General features: G+C 40.2%; 1 protein-coding gene across 1 annotated transcript; it reads right to left on the bottom strand.

Moving 5' to 3' along the window:
• Positions 1–835: 835 nt before the first annotated feature.
• On the bottom strand, positions 836–2,563 carry LOC138885043 (uncharacterized). Its single transcript, XM_070165929.1, has 2 exons — positions 2,066–2,563; positions 836–1,705 (listed from the first exon to the last, which is right to left on the bottom strand). Exons 1-2 carry the CDS (start codon positions 2,561–2,563, stop codon positions 836–838), a joined length of 1,368 nt encoding a protein of 455 aa, XP_070022030.1.
• Between the last annotated feature and the right edge of the window lie 23,454 nt (positions 2,564–26,017).

Below are 26,017 nucleotides of genomic sequence, written 5' to 3'. Positions count from 1 at the left end.
CTTCTTGGTGGTGAGGGAGAATGCGTCTCAAAACAAGTTGCCCCACTTCAAAGTTCCTAGGCCGCACTTTCTTGTTGTAGGCACGGGCCATTCTTTGTTGATACAACTGCATGTGGCAGACTGCGGCCATTTGCTTTTCATCAATCAGGGTTAACTGTTCCAGAATGGTTTTGACCCACTCACTATCCTCAATTTTAGCTTCAACAATAATCCAAAGAGAGAGGATTTCAACTTTTGCTGGTATTACGGCTTCAGTGCCATAAACCAATATATAGGGGGTTGCTCCGACTGATGTGCGCACAGTTATGCGATACTCTAATAATGCAAACGACAACTTTTCATGCCATTACCTGGAACTTTGGATCATCTTTCTCAGAATCTTCTTGATGTTCTTGTTTGCTGCTTCGACAGCGCCATTGGCTTTGGGCCGATAAGGGGTAGAATTTTGATGCGTGATCTTAAACTGCTCACATATCTCCCTCATCAAATGACTATTCAAGTTCACAGCATTGTTTGTAATGATAGTCGTAGGAATACTAAAATGGAAGATGATATTGGAGTGCACGAAATCTACCACTACTTTCTTAGTGACAACTTTGAGAGTAATTGCTTCAACCCACTTTGTAAAGTAATCAATGGAAGCCAATATGAATCTATGCCCATTTGAGGCTTTTGGCTCGATCGGCCCAATGCCATCCATATCCCAAGCAACGAATGGCCACGGTGCTGACATAAGATGCAGTTCTGTAAGGGGTGCGTGAATCAAGTCACCGTGTACCTGACACTGATGACATTTTCGGACAAAACTGAAGCAATCTTTTTCCATAGTTATCCATTAATAGCCTGCTCGAAGGATTTTCTTTCCCAAGACGTACCTATTCATGTGGGGTCCATACACTCCTGCGTGCACTTCATACATGATTCTTCCGGCCTCTTCGATGTCAACACATCTTATCAAGTTGAGATTTGGAGTCCTTTTATACAATACCTCACCGCTCAAGAAGAAATCGCTTGCAAGCCGTCTAATGGTTCTCTTTTGGTCTCCACGGGCTTGCTCGGGATATTCTTTAATTTTCAGAAATCTCTTGATATCATGATACCATGGCTGAACATCCAATTCTGTCTCAACCGTATTGTAGTAACTGTGCCTTTCTCGGATTTGGATTTCCAACGGGTCAGTGTGGAGATTGCCTGGATACGGCAACATCGAGGCCAAAGTAGCGAGTGCATCGGCTAACTCATTGTGGAAACGAGGAATGTACCTAAACTCGACTGACTTGAATCGCTTGCTAAGGTCTTCCACAAGTTGTTTGTAGGGAATAAGCTTGACATCCCGAGTTTCCCATTCACCCTGAGCTTGTCGGATAATCAAGTCTGAATCTCCCATGATCAACAATTCTTTCACATGTTGGCGGATTGCCATATTTATACCCATAATGCAAGCTTCATACTCAATAGTGTTGTTTGTGCAGAAAAACTGAAGTCGGGCTGTAGCTGGATAGTGTTGACCAGTTGGTGAGATTAAAATTGCCCCAATCCCGATACCTTTTGCGTTCATAGCTCCATTGAAGAACATTTTCCACACATTGGTTTCTTCTGACGTTACCTCGACTGAATTCAACTCCTCGTCCGGGAAGTAAGTACTTAAGGGTTGATATTCATCATTAACAGGGTTTTCGGCTAGGTGATCTACTAAAGCTTGTGCCTTCATCGATGTGCGAGTGACATAGAATATATCAAATTCCGTGAGCAGGATCTGCCATTTTACTAACCTCCCTGTGGGCATCGGCTTCTGGAATATGTACTTCAAAGGATCCATCCTGGTGATGAGGTAAGTGGTATAGGCCAACAGGTAATGCCTAAGCTTCTGAGTGGCCCAAGTTAGGGCGCAGCAAGTCCTTTCCAATAGGGTATATTTGGCTTGGTAACTTATGAACTTTTTGCTCAAATAGTAGATTGCCTGCTCTTTCTTCCCGGTCACATCGTGTTGCCCGAGGACACAGCCGAAGAAATTCTCCAAGACTGTCAGGTTCATAAACAAAGGCCTCCCTGGTTCAGGTGGGACCAAGACTGGCGTGTTCGACAGATATTCTTTGATTTTGTCAAAAGCTTCTTGACACTCATCTGTCCATTTAATTGCTACATCTTTCGTTAACATCTTGAATATGGGCTCACATGTGGATGCCAACTGAGCAATGAACCGGCTGATGCAGTTCAACCTTGCCAGTAGGTTCATAACCTCTTTCTTAGTTCTTGGGGGAGGCAAATCCCGAATAGACTTTATCTTTGTTGGGTCTAGCTCTATGCCCCTCCGACTGACTATGAATCCCAAAGGTTTCCCAGACGGAACCCCAAATGCACATTTAGCCGGATTTAGCTTCAAATCATACTTATGCAGCCACTCAAAGAACTTATTCAGGTCTCGAACATGGTCGTCCTGTGTTCTGGATTTGATGATCACATCATCCACATACACCTCGATTTCTTGGTGTATCATGTAGTGAAAAATGGCAGTCATGGGCCTCATATAAGTTGCCCCGTCGTTCTTCAAACCAAAAGGCATGACCTTGTAACAATAAGTGGCTCAGGGTGTGGTGAAGGCTGTATTTTTCGCATCCTATTCTTCCATCAACACCTGATGATATCCTGCATAACAATCCACGAAAGACTGTATCTCATGTTTAGCAAAGTTATCAATGAGGATATGGATGTTTGGCAAATAGAAGTTATCTTTGGGACTTTCTTTGTTCAGATCTCGATAGTTGACGCACATCTGAGTTCTCCCATCTTTCTTTGGCACTGAGACTACATTGGCTAGCCATGTGGTGTATTGGACCACTCGGATCACCCCCGCCTTCAACTGTTTTGTGACCTCTTTTTTAATCTTGTCACTGATATTAGTTTTGAACTTCCTTTGTTTTTGTTGGATAGGGGGATAATCGGGGTAAGTCGGCAACTTATGGACCACCAAATCGACACTTAATCCTGGCATATCATCGTAGGACCAAGCAAACATATCTTTGAATTCGAAGAGAAGTTGGATCAATGCATCCCTGGTTCTTTCATCTGTATGAATGCTTATCATGGTTTCTTGGACCTCTTTAGAACTACCCAAATTAACCGGCTCTGTTTCGTTTAAGTTCGGCTTAGGTTTATCTCAAATTGTTCCAATTCTCGGTTTATTTCCCTAAAAGCCTCTTCTTCATCATATTCCGGTTCTTGGTTAATCATTTCACAATTTGACAGCGTGTTTGGATCTGGGCATGAAGTCCGCAAGCATGTTATTTAAAGCCGCATTATTAGAACTGAAAGAAGAAATAAGAAAAAGTAACAAAAATCAGAAAGAATAGAGAGAGATTCATGAACGATGAAATATTGATTTCATTTCATTGAATTTTGAAGATAACAGGATTTACATTGGAATTTAAAGACAGTAAACTAAAAGAAACATCCGAGTTACACCTTGGAATAACTCGTGATGTAGAAAAGGTGGCAAGACTGGACTACCGGGATTCGTCCCGCATGACTGGGAATAGAGTAGCCTTCCATTTTTGCAACTTGGCATTGGTCCCCATATACAGCACCTCAGCGGTGCTCGAGCCTTCCCCTGGCTGGACCATTTGGGTTTCATACAATATCTGCTTCATAGCTCCACATATTTCTTCAATTTCTTCGGCCGTGAAGGCCTCATCTTCCTCTTCTATGTACTTGGGTTTGACGAATGTCTTGAAAAGGTGGGGGATCGGCTGAGGCAAGGCCCAACCATTGTTCTTTTGCTCATCTGCCCATGTTTCATCAGCTGGCGTGGCTTGAAAACCCACACCAAAGAACTTCTCGCTAGCAGCCAGAGTGATAGGTTCTGTGATACCTTGAAGTGATGTCCCGAGCCCCGTCCTGGGCTTATAAACATGCCTGATCATTTCCTTGGTAACCATAATTGATGCATTTGAGAGAAAGGTTTGAGGACATGGGCTTCCTTCCTCACATTGGTATGCGACTACAACCTCGAAAGCTTGATAGACTATATGTTCACTACCTTCCCTGGCTTCAAGACATGGGACTGACGGGTCCCGGTAAATTGACTACTCGTCTTCTCCATGAACCACAATTTCCTGGTCTTTATATTCAAATTTCACCATCTGGTGGAGAGTGGAAGGTACGGCTCCTGCCACGTGAATCCAAGGCCTTCCCAAGAGGAAATTATAAGAAGTGTCCATGTCTAAGACTTGAAATATCACCTCGAAATCCACAGGACCAATAGTCAAGATCAAATCGATCTCGCCTATGGTATCTCTTTTGATGCCATCAAAGGCACGCACACAGACATTGTTAGGCCTGATTCTCTCAGTCCCAATCTCTATTCTTTGCAAAGTTGAGAGAGGGAAGATATCAACCCCCGATGCACCATCCACCATGACTATTTTTACATAGTACCCCTCACATTTAACTATCAGATGGAGGGATTTATTGTGGGCGGACCCTTCCATGGGAAAATCATTCTTGCTAAAGGAAATATGATTGACTGCGAAGAATCTTTCCGCCATCCTCTCCAGTTGTTCAACAGTGGTTTCAATCGGAACATAAGCTTCGTTGAGGATTTTAATCAACACTTTCTGATGCTCGGTTGAGCTTACCAGTAGAGACAGGAGTGAAACCTGTGATGGAGACTTTCGGAGTTGGTCTATTACCTCATAGTCCACAGTTTTCATTTTACGGAAGAATTCTTCGGCCTCTTCAGCACTAACTGGCTTTTTGGGCGGGAAGCGCTTCTGCTTGGCACTATTAACTTCTCCCACCTTAAGGTATTTCTCAGCTGGGTTAGTTTCATTTGCTTCTCCTAGGACCTCTTTTCCTTTGTAGGTTACTACTGCCTTGTTGTAATTCCATGGGACGACAGTAGGGGTCTCTCATGGGCTTCTACGGTGCGCGGACAATAAGCACGAGCTCATTCAGCCTTGGTGAAATTACTGGCCCTCGTACCACATAGGTCCCTTTAGGCACGCACATCTTAAATCCCTTGTTCAGCTCGAACCTTCTTGGAGGGCTCAATGTCATTTGTTCTTTCCTGTGACCCCGGAGAACATAAAGAATGTCATCTTTTGGGGGTACTGCCTCAGTTTTGATTTCTACTATTTTTTCTGTGTTTTGAGGGGTGGGTTTAATCTTTTTCTCCCTCTTTTCTTGCTTTGCATCAGCCTTTGGCTTCTTCTCGACATCAGCGATTGCAAAGATGGTTCTCAAAGCAGGATCAAACTCCTTATCTTCGCAAATCATTCCTATAACCGGCCCGTTATTGTGAGCCGGTAATGGGTTGTTGGTCACATTAGGAATTTCTTCATCCTTTAACACTATCCGTTTTTGTTCTATGAGATTTTCAACAGCACTTTTCAGAGTTCAACAGTCTTCGATGTCATGCCCTTTCGCTCCCGGATGGTAAGCATATCGAGCACCAGCTCGGTAGGAGGGCGATTCCGGGTTTGCCTGGTTTGGGGTACGGGTTGAAACAAGCCCATTTGGACCAGTTTAGGGAAAACACTAGAGTATGATTCACCAATAAGCGTAAAGTTTGTTCTCTTGGGTGGCTCCCGAGCACATGCATTGTAGGGAAAGTTATTTTGTGGAGGTCGGGGATTATACTGAGCTTGGTGGGGAGGGTTATTTCTAGGAGGTGGAGCTCTGTTTTGGTTAAATTGTTACTGAGGCCGAGCGTATGGCTGGGAGTTCATCACTGCATAAGGCTGGGGGGCCATGGTATAAGCCACGTCCTGGTGGGGATAATAATGTTGCGAGGTGCTTGGAGATAAGTAACTTCTGGGTGGACGGGGGTTTCTTAGACCTGAAGCCGCTATTGCCACTTCTTCCTTCTTCTTTATGTTTGCTACACCCCCAGACCCGCTTTGAATTGCTTGGGACGTAGCTCTTATGGCAGATTGGCTCAATATGCGCCCTATTTTCAGACCATTCTCGACCATCTCACCAATTTTGATAACCTCGGTAAACGGTTTCCCTATTGTAGACATCATATTCTGAAAGTAGTCAGCCTCTTGGGCTTGAAGAAAAACACTCACCATTTCTGTTTCATCTATCGAGGGCTTGACCTTGGCCGCTTGTTCGCGTCACTTAACAACATATTCTCAGAAACTTTTCGATGACTTCTTCTTGAGATTCGACAGAGAATTCCTGTCAGGAGCTATGTCTATGTTATACTGAAATTGCCTGACAAAATCTTGAGCCAGATCATCCCAAATATGCCAACGAGATATGTCCTGATCCATGTACCACTCAGATGCAATGCCAACTAGACTCTCTCCGAAATAAGCCATTAGGAGCTCTTCTTTTTTGCTTGCCCCTCATAATTGATTGCAATACCTCTTGAGGTGGGCTGTGGGATCCCCGTGCCCGTCATACTTCTTGAACTTTTGGGTCTTGAAACCCAGAGGAAAATGCACATGTGGGAATATATATAGATCAGCATAGGATACGCTCTTTTGTCCGCTCAAGCCTTGTATGTTCTTAAGGCTCTGTTCCATGCTCCTTATTTTTTGGGTAATTTCCTCTTGCTTGAGGTTCTTTGTAGCCTTCTCCTATCCCGCAATAAACTCGTACTGGGGTTGTTGAGGGTAAGAGTTGGTGGTGAAACGAGTAGGTTATGGTGGAAAAGATGGTAGTTGGAAAGTGAAAGATGATGGATCAAATCTTGGCCTGGGCATAGTGAGTTGCACCGCAACCGAGGTTGGTGGTGCAGTAAAAGAAACCACCCGGGGGCGAACCTCAGAAGGTGTTCTGGTGAAGTGAGCTGAGATGGTGGGGTATCCAAGTGGGGTATTCCGGTAATTTATCAGGACATTGAAATTTCCACTTGCTCTAGGAAGTAGCTCGGGAAAACCGGGTATGGCACTCGGCGGCTCTCTACCATTGGACCAGGCGTCCCACATTTCTAGCACGCGGAAGTGCAGTGCCCTATTCTCTTCAGTTGTCGCTGACTTTGAGGTTAGGATAACCGATAGCGGGCAATCCTCTGAGATGGGAATCATTGGTGGATGACCTTCTGATGACATTTCTACACTGCCCTTTGATCTTGTGAAGTACGGGTGTGAAGCCAGGTTACTACAAGCCAACCACCTTAAAAAACAGAACCTGATACTTAACAGTAGACAACAATCCGGTTAGTTTGAAGCAATTAACACATAGGAAATCGCACGTTGGGGGTGTGATGCACCTATGCAGTTAAAAGTGTTTCTACATATTTTGCAACGATTGCATGCCTCATCCCGGCTTTTGTTTATCTCCCCGATTTTATCTCTTGCTCTCTTTTTCACTTCTCATTTTCTCTCTTGTTCTCATTCGCTTTTCCTTGTTTTCTCTCTTTTCTTTTCGGTTTATTTTCTTTTGGTTCTCTTCTTTCCACATTTTCTCTTTTATTTGAGTTATTTACAAAATCATGACCGGATCTGATGAGGATTGCCTACGTATCACGACGCCGCGTGAATCAGATCATCACATAGTTCAAGGAATAAATGCGAAAAGTAAAGAAATAATTTTTGGGGTTTTCCAAATTTTTATTGATAAAAATTTCTACTTTTCTGAGTTACAAAAGACTCCATCATACTTTTTCTAAGGGTTTAAAACTACAAACAGACTTGAAACATACTTTGAACTAGAAATTGAAATACAGACTCAAAATGAAAATAAAAATACATAAGTGCTTCTACTCCAGGGGCCCGTGGGACATCAGTCGGTCTTGCCACATGCCTATGTGCAAGATCCCCTTGGAGACACTTCAGGTCACTCATTATTTGTCGAACAAAGGTCATTACTGCAGCAAAGAAAGTGGTTCTAGTCATGTATTCACATTCATGACACTTCATGATGATGTAGTCAGCAATTGCTCTAACCCTTTCCCTGACCCTTTTCTTGGAGCAAACGCCCGATTTGCTGAGACCTATCTTCTAGTACTTGGGTGTCATGATGGTTTTGACCTTGCAGCTGTTGCATATCTTCCTCCAGCTGGGACATTAATGCATAGCAATGTTCCCATTCTGCTTTAAAGTTCTTAGCTTGTTTGACCATCTCATTTTCGAGGGTAGTTAACCTTTTCTTCAAGTTTGTGACTGTTCCCTCATCTTTCTTTTTCAACTGCCATACAAACTCCGCCCGTCCCTCTGCATTCTTTGTCAATTGTGCTCGGGCTCTTGTCAGATTAACCTCAGATTTTTCCAAGTCATCTTGATACTCAGATATTTTCCTTCTAAGACCATTTATAAGCCTTTCATCTGTTCGACTCCTTTCCTGATTCTCAGCAGATATTTTCATTTTTTGGATCTAAGCTCGAAGGGATTTGTTTTCTTGAGCCAATTTCTTCTTTTCCCTTTCATCGGCAGCAGCTTGTCCCTCCAATTTGCTTATCTTGGCCCTGTAGCTTGCCTCTTTTGCCAACAAATCCCATTGCTCCATCGAATCATCAGTAAATTGTTGGACGTGGGGTCTCTTAGCAAGCCGTTCGGGATCCTGATGGACTTGAAACCTTTTACCAAACCAAATCATGTAACTAGGGTCTAATTCGCCTCTAGATAGATCCCGTACCAGAGTCTTTGGCTCCAGAAATCTACACTCAATCCAAATCTGACAAACTTTTCCTTCTAGGAATACAACTTTTGGACCCAATTCGATGACTTGTAGGCTTAGATCTTCGTCATGTGGGATAGTTTGGTACCTGCCTTGTTGGCGCAGCACCCTGTGTGGAGCATATAGTTGAATGCTCCAGAGACCCATTAAGAGAAGATAGCACACCTCGGCTGATATGTAAATGACTTCAGTCACCGGTAGCCAACCGAATGTCCACTCAATTTTGTCTGAAGTTAAGGAACTCAAATGCGCAAACCAGGCCTCTGTACCTTCTGGAAATTCATAACCCACCATCCAGTTGTCATGTTCTTCAATGCAATTTAGACCAGTCATGCCATAGTTCATGTACCCCAGGCGGTGGCAGAGATGTTCTTGTATCCAAAGTTGTAGAAGCATGTTATAGCCCCCGAAGAATTTCCCCCATTCTCGACAGACAATTAAGGCTCGGTAAATCTCTACTAAGATTATTGGATCAAGGGTGCCATTCAATTTTTTAATCATGACGTCGGCCATTCCCACAAGACCCAATTCTATGTTTCTATCCTTTCTTGGGTAGATTAAAACACCCATGAATGCCACTATAAAAGCCAGTCCCCGACGTGCTTCCCATTTATCTTTGTTTCCTGAATGATTTAGGCCAGTATCTAGAGCCTCAAAACCATGGGGATCACCATAACGCTGGTACAAAAATCCCTCAGATAGATTTCTATCTTGAACTTCCCGACTGATGCTCAAAAGGTCCAAAATCTTATGAGGAGTCATTGTTCTTAGTGCCACTGGGCACCGACCTTTGAGATTTCCACTAAGACTGGCGTTTTCCGCTATTTCCTCAAGCGTGAGGGTTAGCTCAAAATTAGAAAAATGGAACATATTATGCGCCGGGTCCCAAAAAGGTATCAAAGCCTCAATTATATCCGACCTCGGTTTGATTTTCAGAAGACCAACAAGACCGCGCAAAACTTTTACCACAGTATCTCTGTTGACTTTTTCTAAGTCGTTCCACCACATATGGAGTCCTAATAGGATTTCTTCGAGGACTCTGAAGGGTTCATTTTCAACTTTTCTCATTTCGCACATTTATTAGAGTGATTGGTTAAAAGATCATGATTTATTTTGACTCAAGAGAAAGTTATCAGGTTTTTTTTCAACAATTTTCATTTCAAAACAAAAACCGCCTTTGCAAATACGGCCCTTCAGCACCTCAGGAAAGAAGATTTTATGGTTGTGTTTGCTAATTGGCCAAAATTTAAAAAAGGAGGCTATTCTTGCAAAATCAGTCTTCCGATGCCCTTTTGGGGACATTTTGGTTATTTATACAAGAACGACATCACCTAACTTATTTATGACAAAACAACAAAATTTTTGTTCTTTTTGAGTTATTTTTGCAAAAATGGAGTTGGACCCGGTGAGGATTGCCTACGTGTCCCACATCCGGTGAGAATCAAAGTTGTGTAGTTCGGGCAGTTTTGACATAATAAAACAATACCAAATAATTTTTCCTTGAAGCAAAAATTCCTTTTCTTTCTCAAAATTTCGGCAGAGTTTCGGTACTTTTTGGATACCGGTTTTTTAAAGACAAGAAATTCTCTCTCTCAATCCTCAACTTGATTTTCCCCAACTTTTCTCCATTATTCATAAGCCGGTCAACATGTAATCCGAAGCAAATAAATGCACAAGTAGCAAGTAGAATGCATCAGGATGGTCTTTTTATTTCGAGTACACATATCCTAGACAGACCCAACCCCTGTGTTGAGTCCCCAAAGTCAAATGCACGTGATGCAAACAAGTGTTCCTACTAGGGATCCTCTATGAGGCTTTGTTATACTAGGTTTAAAACCCTGTGTGTATTGTTCAAGACCTGGCTTACCTGAGCGGACGGTTCGAGCCGGGGGGGGGGGACAGCGTACCGGGAATACAAAAGTTTCACTGGCTTTGCAACTTGTCTGAACCTCATTCTAAAATTGGGATATGACTCTAACAGAAAAGAAGTTACACGAAGTGCACACTTCCCAGATGATTTAGAAGACTCAAAGAGAGGAGGGTTTCATAGCAATTTATATACAGTCCAAACAATATCAAAGCGGTAAAAAGCGGCAATTAGCACATTAGGTTCAACATGTAAAAATTAGATAAAAAACAAGCCAACTATAACAGTTATTCTAAGCTCGAATTCTTGAACCCTAAACCAAAGTTCTGGGTTTTGGTCCCCAGTAGAGTCGCCAGAGCTGTTACACCTCCTTTTTACACCCCGAGGGGATATGAGAGTTTTTCCAGTTAAAGTGACATAATTCGAAATGAGATTATTTTAATTATTTTAGAGTCGCCACTTGGAATAATTTCTTTTGGTGTCCTAAGTCACCAATTTATTTTAAAATCCAAAATCGAGGAAATTTTGACTTTATTTTTAAAGTCTGCGAACCAGAAATTCTAAGTAAGGAATTCTGTTAGCCCGGGAGAAGGTGTTAGGCATTTTCGGGTTCCGTGGTTCTAGTACGGCCGCTTAAACTATTAATACTTGGCCTATTATCTGATTTATTACATGTTTTAAGCCTATTGTGCATTTTAAACTTTATAACCACTTTTAATTATTTCAAACCGCTTTTAGGATTTATGAAATTATTTCTTGAACAAGTTACGATTGCCGTAAAAGTTTTGGAACACGCCGCAAACCACACTACATGAAATGCACCCGTGATTTGCGACATGTTTATTTTTATTAAAGTTCAAAGTTGTTATAGTCGAGTCAAATGAAATGCACACCCGAATTTGGGATTATGTACTATGACTATATCACGGGAACCGTACTCATATCCACGATAATTTTATTAATCGCTTACAAGCTTTTATTGAAATACATAAATATTAGAACCATGAACAACTAAACGACTAATTAACAGCCGATTAAGAAATAAACCAGCATATGAAATCTTCAAGGGAATTTAACAGCAAAATTACTGTATTTTAACAAAGTTTAACACAACACTGATACTTATCTAACAAATAAACAAACAAACAGAACATTTACTACACGACAAAAATGGATTCCTCCACTTAATTGAACTAGTAAAGGAACATAATTAAAAGAAACATTTAGCAAGGAAATTGATTGTCCAAAGACCAACTCCTGCAATAAAATATGAAAGCCTACTGATAACTAATTTTATTTGGTGGACTATCAACATGAAGCTGATAGGCTCCTTCGCATCGATGGAATAAAGTATAATTCAAATCACTATTTACTTTAACAAGATTGAAAGAGAAATAACAAACACAACCATAATTATAAAGCAAAAAAGTAGTTGTGAGCTACAATTTCATAAAAAAATGCGACAGACATGTAAATGAACCGATTGCAACAGATTTTGTCAATTTTAATTAACAATCATAGTAATTACATTTGTTGGAGATTTGAAGTAAATACCTTAATCAGCAGTAAAATAACTAGAAAACCAAGCAAGAGCTGAAATCAATGGATTGGAACAATCAGCTACAGCAACAGACCAGCGACAAACGAGCCGAAACTTGACAGCGACAGAACTCCTTAGCAAGCCTAGGGAATTGACATCAAAACTTTTTCAGAGATGGGGGTCTTAACTCTAAGTCTAAGAAGGTCATCTTACTAGATGTGAGTGTAGAATAGTGAAGAAAAGGTCGAATGATAGCAATTGATGAATATTAAATCCAAGGAAGCTGGTGGGAACGCAAGACATAGACAAGGATCCACTTTTCTTTTTTGAAAAATGCTACTACTAGTTTATAATGGTTCCACTGATGGTAAGTTTCACAGGTAGCCACAACACTGAATACAATTCTATTTATATTTTGTATCTCTTTCTTACATAGCCTTTTTGCCCTTTAGTTAAGTTATTTGAGGATAAAGTCCCAGTCTTTACTAGCGGTGACCTAAAAACTGCAATGTGTAGTTTCCTATATTTACTGCTTGTTTGTTTGCAAAAGATAGTAAAAGTGACGACTGACGACTAGTAGGCATAACAGAGACAAAAAAATGTGGACAGGTCGAGGGAGTGTGTCCTAGAATAAGAGTGAAAATAGAGAAGAGGAAGAAAGAACGGAGAAGGAGAGGGGAACGCTCAATGCGCCATTGTTCTGTTGTGTAGGGGTCTTCGATCTTTTTTTTAATGTTAAAAATATGATCCTTAATAGGTCTAAGTCTAGGTTTCAATTAAAAAGGGATGGATTTTGGGCTGATGGGTTCAAGTGTATTTGGTTTGGGGTTGGTTCGAATTTGAGCTTGGATCTGGGTTAGCTTTGGGGAAGAATTGGGCCAATTTGGTACAAAGAATTAACCCAAATTCATATTAAAACCCTTTTTTTCAATTACCTTTTTTATTCCTTTTTCCTTTGTTTTTTTCTTTATTTTTTCTTTGGTTAAAATCCTAAATTATCTAAATTGTAAAATTAAACTAACTACTTAATTACAATAATTATAAAAATTACTTAATCCTCAATTAAAAAGTGAAAAATCAATAACAAAAAATAAAAGAAAAAAATGTAAAAATGAGCCATTTTTTTGTGATTTTCATTTTAATAAAACAAATAATTAACCAATTAATGCTAAAATGTAAAAACATAACTTAAATGCAATGCGTGGTATTTTTGATATTTTTCATGATTTAAATAAAAATTAAACGTGCACAAAAATGCAAACAATTAATAAAATTCTACAAAAATTCCTAAAAATAGCAATCAATTAATAAAAAATCTATTTTCTTGGTATTTTATTGGAGTATTTCGTATATAGGGCAAAAATTACATGCTCACAGGATCTGGTTGCACGCCACAACAATATTATATGATTTGGATCCGGTTGCACGCTGCAACAATATTATATGATTTGGATCGGGTTGCACGCCGCAACATCACTATATGATTTGGATCGAGTTGCACGCCGCAACGGTAATATATGATTAGGATCGGGTTGCACACCGCAACAAGAAAGAATAAAAGTGAATATTGATTTTTATGGTGAGAACGAGAGTAAAAACATGAAGGATGATGCCGTGCACTTTCGGCTGCTGTGTTTATTTGTTGTTATCAATTCAAATGTTTAAACTGTTTAATTCCTTTATTGATGTGATCCTTGTGTTAGAACCCACAATGTTTTCAAAACCTCACCGTATTTATATATGTATATACGTTCCAATACTTCAAACTTCAATAACTGTTCCATCCTTAATTCAATTAGTTTCTCAATTATATTCCCTTAAACTGTCTGAGGTTGTATTTTTCTAAAAAAAGAATTTCTACTAAGTTTTAAGTTATTAACCCTCATGTTAAATGTAATAATCCTTTCGATGTTGTATTTTAAATTTAAAGGGGTACTCTCTTTACTCAAAGGATTTCCAAAGAAACAACTTCATCTTTTCTCACTGGCTTTCCTAATTAGCTTAGAAATTGTAATTTTACTTATATTAGGTATATGAGACTTCTTGGACATATTGAGTGCATTGTACAGACGTTATGTATTGTATAACATGTGTATTTTGTTATTAAAAGTGAAATGGAAAAAAATATGGGGGGCACAAGGTGCCATGTATGCTGAAGATTCGGAAGTTGAGATTATGATATGAGAAATCGAGGGTTGAGATGGTCGGGATGGTGTACTAGACATGATGGGATTGATTTAGTTGGCATTACCTTCTTTACTTGGATACACTATTACTTGTCTCTATTCTTGTCATATTAGTGTTGATTTACTTGGTTATCGTTTGTTAATACCGTGTTCTTCCTTTATTGTTCCTACTGTTTGTAATTTGATTTCTCTCTACTGTTGGTATTACCTCGTTATCTTTATCTCGATATTTTATTATCATATCTTGTTCATTTCATTTGACCAGTAGGTGTCTTAACTGTTCTTCGTCACTACCCCACCGAGGTTAGTCTTGATACTTGCTGGGAACCGCCGTGGTGTGCTCATATTATACTTCTGTATATTTTTGTGTACAAATGCAGGTATTGATTGATAGTAGCTGTGCGGGTCATCATGGTGGAGGCTCACAGTAACCTGTTGTTGCGTTCGTAGGCCTCAGAGTCACCTTCGTTTATATTTACGTTCCATTGATTCCTTCTCATTCTAGAACAGTGTTGTATTTATTTTGTATAATTACTCTTAGAAAGGCTTATGACTTGTACCACCGGTTTTGGGAATAGTGATTTATTGAGAGTTGTTTAGTTTGAAGTTAGTAAATATTAACGTTATTTCTGTAAATGTTAGACTTACCTTTTTTAGAGACTAGGTGCCACAACAACTCTTTCGGAGGGATTTTTGGGTCGTGACAAGTTGGTATCAGAGCTCTAGGTTCATGTGTGCTACGAGTCATAAGCAGGTTTAGTAGAGTCTTGTGGATCGGTACGGAGACGTTTGTACTAATCTTCGAGAGGCTACAGAACTGTTAGGAAATTCCACTTCTTTCATTCTTTATCCTGCGATATTGATTCAGCTCGAAGTATATGACTTATGTCCCTCTACATCCACTTATGTATAATATTACGCTCTTAGCATCCGCTATGCTCCAGTGGTCCCTGATGCTACAGACGGTCTAAGAAGGAGTCAGGGATGCTCAAGCATTGTCTCAACGTGCTGTCCAGACTGAAGATACAGAGGTATTGAAAGGCTCTTCAATTGTTCATTTGGAGGCGCAACGATTTTCGGCATCCGGTTGATGTGTGCGAGATTGGGAAAGGTTTAATTGGTTGACTAGTCATCGCGATTGTGGTAAGGTCATGAGGTGGGTGTTGATTGGGAATAGTTGGTGGTATTGGAGTACCTTGTGATTTGTGTTGTGCGAGCTGTGAAGGTTAGTTTTTAGGATCATCAGACATTGTTTTCTATGGCTTTGCGCCAAGTGGAGGAGTCCAATAGCGGCATTTGGATTGCAGAATCAGATTTATATCAGTTTTAGCCTGAGGTATGTGTATATGTGGTATTGGTAGGTTCCCGGATTTGGGGTATGACCAGGGTCTAAGATCTCAAACGGGATGATGTTGGGGCTTATAGTATTTCTACGTCAATAATAGACCTACATTTTAGTATCTAGGGGAGTCGGAAGAATAACTTCAGATTCACAGGAGGTATATTCAGCATGGGCATCGTGGTTGCGGTAGAACGGGGTGCTTTAGAGGTAATGCGGTGGTCTATGATTTTCTTTCTACGTAGTTCATGCTAGAGTCATTTGTATGTGGGGCTTTGATGGGAGTTATTGCATATTGACTATCCGAATGAATGAGTTAGTTCAGTAGTGTTGGTTCAGCATAGCCATGGAAGTAAGTGGCCCCTTTCGAATGGGAATTCTCTACTGGCATTTGAGGCAACACTCTTGGATTGGACGGTTTGTGTGACTCGGTTGAGTTGGGGAGGTGTAGTCCTGATGGTTTAGTTGCGTGCGGGCAAATCTCGGAGGGTTCTCGATAGTTTGACTACGGCTTGAGTTGGTGTCTACTATGGGCATAAGGAATATGTGGTATATTGGAGTTTTCTCCTAAATTAATATCTGGAATTAATAGAGTGTTGGCATTGTTAGCTATCACATGTGAAGAGTGTGCATTTTTGGAAAGGACTTTTGAGTTTTGGTTTGTAGTGCGTGGCTAATAGTAGGGTGATTACTGGGTATTGAGGCTTTCGAGATTCATATTTTGTTACCCGATCAAAAACTCTATATGAGTGCTTCAGCAGGATGAATGGGTGTGAGTGATATATCAACCATTGATTTGCGAAATTAAGTATGAGTATGGAGATTTTGGTATCCCTGAGGTTTTGGGACTAGATGTCCTCGTATGTGGGTCATTTCCTACTTGTGGATTGTGAAGGAACATTGAGGATGAGGTAATTAATAGCACGCATGATTGATAGGTCGCTGTGGATTTTCGGAAAGGATATTTACCTATTTGGAGGTAATCAGGATTTGGTTGTGGGCTATTCGGAGGATCAACAAGAATATGTATGTCATGTCAGATTAAATTTGTGTGCCTCTCTGAGATTGTCATTTTGGTTATGTGATCAGGTAGGAGGGATATTATGTGTGCCCCTAGCGTAGCGTATGATATGTGCTACTCTTGTATGTTGTGTTAGGAGGTGATGTTGTATGATTATTTCTCCCGCAGGTAGTAATTCTATTCAGGTCTTATGACGATGCGGGCAGGATAGCCCTCGTGATGTTGATTTGCTTATTGCACCTTAGGCGTGCTTGCTTTTTTCATGTTTTAGCACTTTCATTTATTTTCCAACAATTTTATTTGTGCACTCTGTTGTACTTGATATCAGTATTTATATGTTCAGTGAGCTCGAGCATTTTGGCTTGATGAGTATTTGGGAGCGGGCTGCACGCCACAACGGATGTTATGTGGGATACCCTTTCCTTATGTTCATTTGGTGTTGTGTTTTCACTCTGTGGGACGATTTGATGAAGAACTAAACTTTTGTTGTTATGCATGTTGTGCCTGTTAGGTAATTCTTATACCCTGTTTTTCTTTACTTGTGCTGCATAATTGAGTTATTGTTGGTTTGGTGTACGAATTGTGCAATGTGAGAATCCGTGTGGTTCCATGATGAGCTGTCAGTTGTGCTGTTTGTATTAGCTGAGATGAGGTTCTTAGACTTGAGATTAGTACTATAGTATCGGGGGTGAGGAGTGTTTGGAAGTATGAGGGTGTTTTTGCTAAGATTTGGGTGATGACCCTTGACGGGCGAGAGAGCTTCTTGACTTGTTGTCTTCATGGGAGGCTATGAGTTCCCGCATGTTTCTTTATCATGAACAGTGATGTGGAGGTCCGAAATAAGGTTATATTTAATGTGAGGTGTGTTGCCGGTATCCAGGATGTTATTTGAGCAGCTATGGTGGTTAGAGGTTATTGCTTCGGGCATTGAGTTGTGTGGAGCAGCATGTGATTGTATTTGGGATTGGAATTTTTGGCTCGATTCAGCTTGTTTGGGTGTGTTCAGTGTGATGATGTGGAATTCGGGTCCTATGATGAATTTCAGATGTTGAGGTTTGGGTTCTTTTCTAAGGTTATGGAATAAGGAGGAGATGATACCTTCAGTTAAGTGGCATTGTCAGTTCTTCATAGGTTGGGTGATGGGGAAACACCCCCGGGTGTATGTATGGTGAGCTCATGTAGTGGTTCGATGGCTTTGGAACGACTCCGGGCACGTTTGAGGACGAACGTATTTTTAAGTGGAGGAGGATGTAACGACCCGACTGGTCGTTTTGAGCAATTGTGCCCCATTTGGTTGTTTGAGGTCTCGAGCAGCTTCACATTATGTATATCGACTTGTGTGCATGGTTGGATTCAGTTTTCAAATGAATCAGAGTTGAATTGGAAGAAGGAACCTAGTTTTGGAAATTTAAACAGTGAAAATTTGACCGGAATCGGACTTTTGATAAACGGCCCCGGAATAGGTCGTGGGTGATCTCAATAGCTTCGTATGGTGATTTCGGAATTAGTCTCGCGTCTGGATTCGAATTTGTAGGTCCGTAGGGTAATTTGAGGTGTTTCGGCGAATGTTTGAGAAGTTGAAGCTTGGAAAATGGAAAAGTTTGACCCATAGTTAACTTTGGTGATATTGGGGTTGGAATGTGATTCCGAGAGTTTGAACAGCTTCGTTATGTCATTTTGGACTTGTCTGCAAAATATGGCGTCATTCCGGGTTGAATTGATAGGTTTTGGCACGGGTTTTGGAAGTTAGAAGGTTTAAAAGTTCCTCAGTTCGATTCTTGGTGTGATTCGATATTTCGGCGTTGTTTGATATGAGTTGAGACCTTGAGCAAGTCCGTGTTAGGTTATATGACTTGTTTGTGTGTTTGGACGGGGTTCCGGGGGCCTCAGGTGTGTTCCGGGTGGGCTACGGGTCATTTTCCCTTGTTTTTGAACTACTGTTTTCTGCTTCTGGTATCCTCTTTCGCGAACAGCCTTTTGCATTCGCGAAGCTTTGTTGCTGATCACCTGAAAATTCTTCTTCGCATTCGCGTAACACTCCTCGCGTTAGCGAAGCTCTGATTTATCCCTCATCGCGTTCGCATCCCCCCTCACGCGTTCGCGTCCCCCCTCAAGCATTCACGTAGTTATGCAATTCCACTCTTCGAGTTCGCGTACTAGTTCACCCATTTGCGAAAAGCAATCTCTGGGCCATAATATTTTCCTTCTTCGCGTTCGTGTGCGTGCTGTCGCGTTCGCGAAACACAACTGGGCAGCCTTCATTTTTCTTCTTCGTGAACGCGATACTTCCTCCGCGTTCGCGATGCTTTAATATTTGGGCAGAATATAAGTTTTCCAAATCGAGGGTTAGGCCATTTTTAACAATTTTGGAGTTCTAAAGCTCGGCTTTGGGCGATTCCTTGTGGTTTTTTCAAGCAAAACGATTGGGTAAGTGTTCTTAACTTAGAATTGATTATATTCCATGAATTTGTCTTCATTTTTATCATTTAATTTGTGATTTGAGTTGAGGAAAATGTTGGTTTTTGAAGAAAATTCCTAAAATGAAAAATCATGATTTGAGGGGTCAAATGGTATCGGAATTTAATAAAATTTGTATGGTTGAACTCATATTGAAATGGGTATTAAGTTTTTGTAAAATTTGTCGGGTTCCGAGGCGCGGGCCCGGGGGTCAACTTTTGGACTGATTTTTGGATTTTGTTAAAGATTGAGACTTTATGGTCCGGAATAGTTTCTTATGTGTTTTGTTTGTACTTTGAAGTTAATTTGGTTAGATTTGAGCCGTTCGGAGGTCTTTTCACCCGAAAAGTGCATTATAGAGTGTCGATTAATCGTCTTTGAGGTAAGTAACTTGCCTAACCTTGTGTGGGGGACTTCCCCTTAGGAATTGAGTCTTCTATGCTAACTGTAGCCCATGAATGCGAGGTGACGAGTGTTTGCCCGGACTTATTTGTCGGCAATTTGCCTTTAGGGTTCTTAGGTCCTTACGTGGAAAGTATCCTGTTATGATTGAGTTTCCTAGTTGCTTAAATTGCTTTTATATGGTCCATATGACGTTGTTAGCTTTCCTCTAATTCTTACGTGTTACATTGAACCTTAATTGCTTTAATTGAAGTGACTGCCTTCTTTATTGTTTTGATACTTCTTGATTGTGAGTTCCTCTATGACTTCGTGCAAATAGGTTACATGTCCAATTGTTGTGGTTACCTGTGTAGTTATCACGTGCTTATTATGTCTTGTTGTTTAGTTGAGGTTTCATTGTGAAGTTAATTGTTGGTACAAGTTTGATTATAGATGATTCCCTTGCCGAGACATATTTAATTCTTACTATTGGTTCCCTTCCCGGGATGTGATTATTCTTGTTGTTGACTCCCATGCTGGGATATTTTTGTTTCCTTATTATTCCCTTGTCGGGATTCTTTTGTGATTGGTGTTGATTTGTATATTGGGATCGGGTTGCACGCCGCAACAATATTATATGATTTGGATCGGGTTGCACGCCGCAACAATATTATATGACTTGGATCGGGTTGCACGCCGCAAAATTATTATATGATTTGGATCGGGTTGCATGCCGCAAAAATATTATATGATTTGGATCGGGTTGCACGCCGCAACATCACTATATGATTTGGATCGGGTTGCACGCCGCAACATCACTATATGATTTGGATCGGGTTGCATGCCGCAACAATACTATATGATTGGGATCGGGTTACACACCGCAACAAGAAAGAATAAAAGTGAATATTGATTTTTATGGTGAGAACGAGAGTAAAAGAACGAAGGGTGATGCCGTGCACATTCGGTTGCTGTGTTTATTTGTTGTTATCAATTCAAATGTTTAAACTGTTTAATTCCTTTATTGTTGTGATCCTTGTGTTAGAACCCACAATTGTTTCAATACCTTACCGTTTTTATATATATATATATATATATACACACGTTCCAATACTTCAAAGTTCAATAATTGTTACATCCTTAGTTCAATTAGTTTCTCAATTATATTCCCTTAAACCGTCTGAGATTATGTTTTTCTTAAAAAGAAATTTCTACTAAGTTTTAAGTTATTGACCCTCATGTTAAAAGTAATAATCCTTTCGATGTTGTATTTTATATTTAAAGGGGTACTCTCTTTACTCAAAGGATTTCGAAAGAAACAACTTCATATTTTCTTGCTGGCTTTCCTAATTAGCTTATAAATTGTAATTTTACTTATATTAGGTATATGGGACTTCTTGGACATATTGAGTGCATTGTACAGACGTTATGTATTGTATAGCATGTGGATTTTGTTGTTAAAAATGAAATGGAAAAAAATATGGGGGGCACAAGGTACCATGTGTGCTGAAGGTTTGGAAGTTGAGATTATGATATGAGAAATCGAGGGTTGAGATGGTCGGGATGGTGTACTAGACATGATGGGATTGATTTAGTTGGCATTACCTTCTTTACTTGGATACATTCTTACTTGTCTCTGTTCTTGTTATGTCAGTGTTGATTTACTTGGTTATCGTTCGTTAATACCGTGTTCTCCCTTTATTGTTCCTACTATTTGTAATTTGATTTCTCTCTGCTGTTGGTATTACCTCATTATCTTTATCTCGATATTTTATTATCATATCTTGTTCATTTCATTTGACCAGTAGGTGTCTTGATTGTTCCTCGTCACTACCTAACCAGGTTAGTCTTGATACTTATTGGGCACCACCGTGGTGTGCTCATACTACACTTCTGTACATTATTGTGTACAGATCCAGGTATTGATCGATAGTAGTTGTGCGGGTCGTCGCGGTGGAAACTCACAGTAACTTGTTGTTGCGTTCGCAGGCCTCAGAGTCACCTTCTATTGTATTTACGTTCCATTGATTCCTTCTCATTTTGGAACAGTGTTGCATTTATTTTGTATAATTACTCTTAGAAAGGCTTATGACTTGTACCACCGGTTTTGGGAATGGTGATTTATTGAGAGTTATTTAGTTTGAAGTTAGTAAATATTAATGTTATTTCTATAAATGTTAGACTTACCTAGTTTAAAGACTAGGTGCCATCACAACTCCTTCGGAAGGATTTTTGGGTCGTGACAGCCTTTAGTATATAATGCAATCCAAATTCTGTTATAACAAGTGTTTACATGTGTTCATTCCTGCAAGCTTCTAAAATCAGTGTTAAACAATTAGATATCATGTCTATAGGGGACAACACCAGAATTCTGTCTATAGATCTAAACTTGTTTAAATAAATCAACCCAGTCCGCATTTTAGTTCATTTTTGAACTGGTTTAATTAAGTGGTTTGTATTTCCTTGAAACGGGTTCTTTAAAACTGCCTTAATCTATTATTAGATAGCATGCCTATAGGGATTAAAGAGTTCGTTTCAAAACCTGCCTTGTTTCACTATATAAAATGTAGTCATCAGTGTTCCGCGTACAGGCAAGCCTGTAGGGCATTTTCAAAACTTGCGATTCTGAAACTGTTTCTATGACTTAATGTTTTTCTAACAAGCTTTAAAATTAGTAGGCCACTGATAGGGTCATTACCTCTGAATTTATAAAATAAACTACCTGGCTTCTGTATGTTCACTTAGACATCATGCCTTAGGAGACTGTTTAAACAAAAGGCCCTTATTTGTGTTTGAGTCGTGATGTTCATGTGCCTTGTTTGAGGAGGAAACTTTGAGCCTCTAATTGCTCCCTTTTGTTCTTATTTTCTAAGAGTCCTAATTGTTCTTGCCTGTCGCCTTAGTATTTCACCTTTAAAACCTTAGGGGTCTGTCTAGAACCACATATAGGTAGAGGTCCTAAATCCCTCCAGGACCAGTAAGAAGGGACGAGTAACAACACGCAATAGAGATCGCTGAACAAACACTCGCTTTAAATGACCACTAAGGGGATGGGAAGGGTAGATATGGGATATGATGACTACGTGCTAATGTCACGTATAGCCCCTCATCGAGGAGTGTTTACCGGACATTGTGTGGGGTGATCTTATAGGCTAACCACCCTAGGACTCCTCCTTTTCCAAATTCCTTTTTTTCCCTTTCTGTCTAAAACTTTGTTTTATACAACTTGTTCAAAATCTTTATCTTATTTGAGTTATCCAACATGCTTTACTTTGCAACCTATTTGATTCAACTATTTGTAAGCACGTGATTTTTGACCCTCCCCGAGGATTTTCACATTTTTTTTTAGCATAAATATGTAATTGGGTCTAATATAGTCATTTTAACTATTTTACTTTATTTCGTTGCAAAAAGAAAAATCACAAAAATATATATATAAATTTTAGTTTATGTATTTCTCATAGACTTGAAAAATAGAAAAATAAATTGTACTTTATTTTGGTACTTTATATAAATTCAAAAATTACAAAAAATATAATTCTATTAATGTTTTGTAGTCGTTTTAATTTTGGAAAAAATACAAAAAATATTCCTTTATATTTTGTCTTTATTAAAAAAAACGAAAATTACAAAAATAGTTTTATTAATATTTTATAGTCATTTTAACTTTGAAAAATACAAAAAATATTACTTCATATTTTATCTTAATATTTACGAAAATTACAAAAAAATAGTTTTATTAATATTTTGTAGCTATTTTAAATCTTGAAAAATATTTAAAAAGATATAGTTTTGTTTAAATACTAGTCTTATTTTTGGTAGTTATTTTGCTTACATAGGACTAGTTAAGCAACGTGTTCCTATTTCTCGGGTCCGGGCAAAAGAATAATATTCGGGTTCAAACTACCCGGTTTTAGGCCTAATTTTCGGACCTAGCCCATAATAAACCGAGTCCAGGATACATGGGGAACCCCACCACGCGTGGGGGACATAAGTCTCGAACCCCACCATGCGTGGGGCTCATTTTTCTGGGCAAACCCATACAAATGCACGGGGAAAGACTTGGAAAGGGGGGACTTTTGAATTTTTGAAGAAAAAAAACACTGTTGATCTTCCTCTTCAAAAAAGAAGAGAAGAAGAAGAACGAAAAACCGAACCACCTTCTTCCTCCTCCATCATCACGTCGACAAACCACCATTGTTACCCAAACCAGTCAGGCAGCAGCGTCGTCAACCCTTCAGCAGCCCTCACCCCGTCGTAACTAAAACCAGTCGCGACAGTGACGACCATCGCTTTCCTCCTCCTTGAATCCGCCATTGTTGCCGTTGCGAGCTCCCTCCGTCGACCACTGCCCCAAACACCACCCTAAAACCACCACCAAACAGATTTCTCCACCTCCAGCCATAACCAGTCGCACCCCCCAACGTTTGAAGCACCAGCAACCTTCCGTCGCCACCCTCTCGCGTCCAAACTCCAAAACGCCACCACCCCACGTCCGTCGACCACCAGCTTCCCCCCCGTTGTCACTGTACTCCAAAACCACCACCCACAACGTCCAAACATCACGTCACAACCAGTTCCCCCCCAATGCCTGAACCTAACCAAACCCTACCCCAAAACTACTTGCCGAGCCAAAAATCCAGCAACCCTCGTCGTCACCCCCCCTCGTCGGAACGTAGGCAGCTATTGCTGTGTTCTTCTACTCCGTCACTGTCCCTCGACCCCTTCTGCTTCATCTTTTCGCACCGAGCTGCTGGGTCGAGAAAGGTTAGTAGCAGCGAACATGGCAGGTTGTTAGCACTTGTGGGTCCGAGCTTTCTATTTCCATCGAGGTCGGCTTTGGTTCGTCGAGGTCCGGTACGTCGAGGTGTTTGTCCGAGGTTCCGTCGTTGTTCAGTGAGATCCGGCTTGAGCTCCGTCGGGGGCGCTATTTGTCGTTCTAGGTTTGTCGAGGTTCGAAGGTTAGTGTTCTTCGTCCTTTGTTTCATTTCGTTCGATTCGCATATTATGGTTTAAGATGAATGTCAACAATGCAATTTTCGTTGTTTTTTTGTTAAAAATGTTCATCTTATGATTAGTTACTGCATATGCTTAAAGTAAATGTGAGAACATATTGTGAACTTAAGTTTTTTTTTGTACGAGAATGTCTACTTCTATGCATATATTTGTGTTTATTAAGGGAACCATTTGACATCCGGTGATTTGTTGCGAACATACGTGCTCGCATATATTATGTATTCTCGTTGTAATGGGTATGTGAACGTCTGAATGAAAAAAATCATGACTACTAGCGTTTAAACCTTATTTCTCATTTGTTAGTAATGGAAGTTGGGTTTAATAACAATAACAATACGTTAGCAAAGTTAGGAATAATAGGAACCCTATTAAAATTCTTAGAATTCGGGACAGGCCGCTTAGCGAATTTCACGGCCTTTCCCAAAATAACAATACGCTAGTTGCTTTAAGCGCGTATTTAATAATGTTACCTTCTTAACTCGGGTGCACATTTATGTGACCCAAATCCAAGTCTCAACGGAGTCGAAATGTGTTTCTAATCACGGGTACATTGATTGTGACGTGGTCTGAGACGCATTTCCATAACGTTGTAAATTCTTTTAAAAAAATAATAATAATAAAATGAGGCGAGCCTCGCCAAATAAAAGGGACAAATTGCGGGGCCCTCACAAAATATATGTATTAAATACTTAGATTCCGGGACGGGCCGTTTAGCAAATTTCACGGCCCTACCCCAAAATAATAATGCGCTAGTTGCTTTAGGCGCGACTTTAATAATGATATCTCCCTAAATTCGGGTGCACATTTATGTGGCCCAAATCCAAATCTCAACTGAGTCGAAATATGTCAATAACCACGGGTGCATTGATGTAACGTGGTTCGAGATATGTTTTCACGACGTTGCAAGTCCTATAAAAATAACATTGAATGATAAAAGCGGTTAAAAGATAAAATTGGCACATAAGTTCACATTTGTATAAAATCAGATAATCAAGCCGAATATAACAGTTGAGCGACCGTGCTAGAACCACGGAACTCGGGAATGCCTAACACCTTCTCCCGGGTTAACAGAATTCCTTATCCGGATTTCTGGTACGCAGACCATAATATAGAGTCATTCTTTTCCTCGATTCGGGATTAAAATTGGTGACTTGGGACACCCTAAATCTCCCAAGTGGCGACTCTGAAATAATTAAACCAATCCCGTTTCGATTGTCCTTTAATTGGAAAAAACTCCCTTGCGCCCCAGCGGGTGCGTAAAACGGAGGTGTGACAGCTCTGGCGACTCTGCTGGGGATTCTTTACCCAGAACCACTGGTTCAGGGTTAAGAATTCGAGCTTAGAATAATTGTTATTATTTGGCTTTATTTATTATCTGATTTTATTATATGTTTGGGCTCAATGTGCTAAGTGATGCTTTTACCGCTTTAATATTATTTGGACTGTATATAAATTGTGCCGAAACCTTTCTCTTCTTACCTCCGGGGATGTGCTTACTGGTTGAGACTCCCTATTCTGTTAGTGTCATACCCTGAATAAAAGAGGCTCGGAAAGTTTCTAAGCCGGCTGGCCTTTTGGTTCCCGG

Source organism: Nicotiana sylvestris, chromosome 2 (genome assembly GCF_000393655.2).
Source record: "Nicotiana sylvestris chromosome 2, ASM39365v2, whole genome shotgun sequence".
Classification (NCBI taxonomy): Eukaryota; Viridiplantae; Streptophyta; class Magnoliopsida; order Solanales; family Solanaceae; genus Nicotiana; species Nicotiana sylvestris.
Note: the sequence above shows the minus strand (reverse complement) of the source record. Positions and strands in the feature narration are given on the sequence as shown.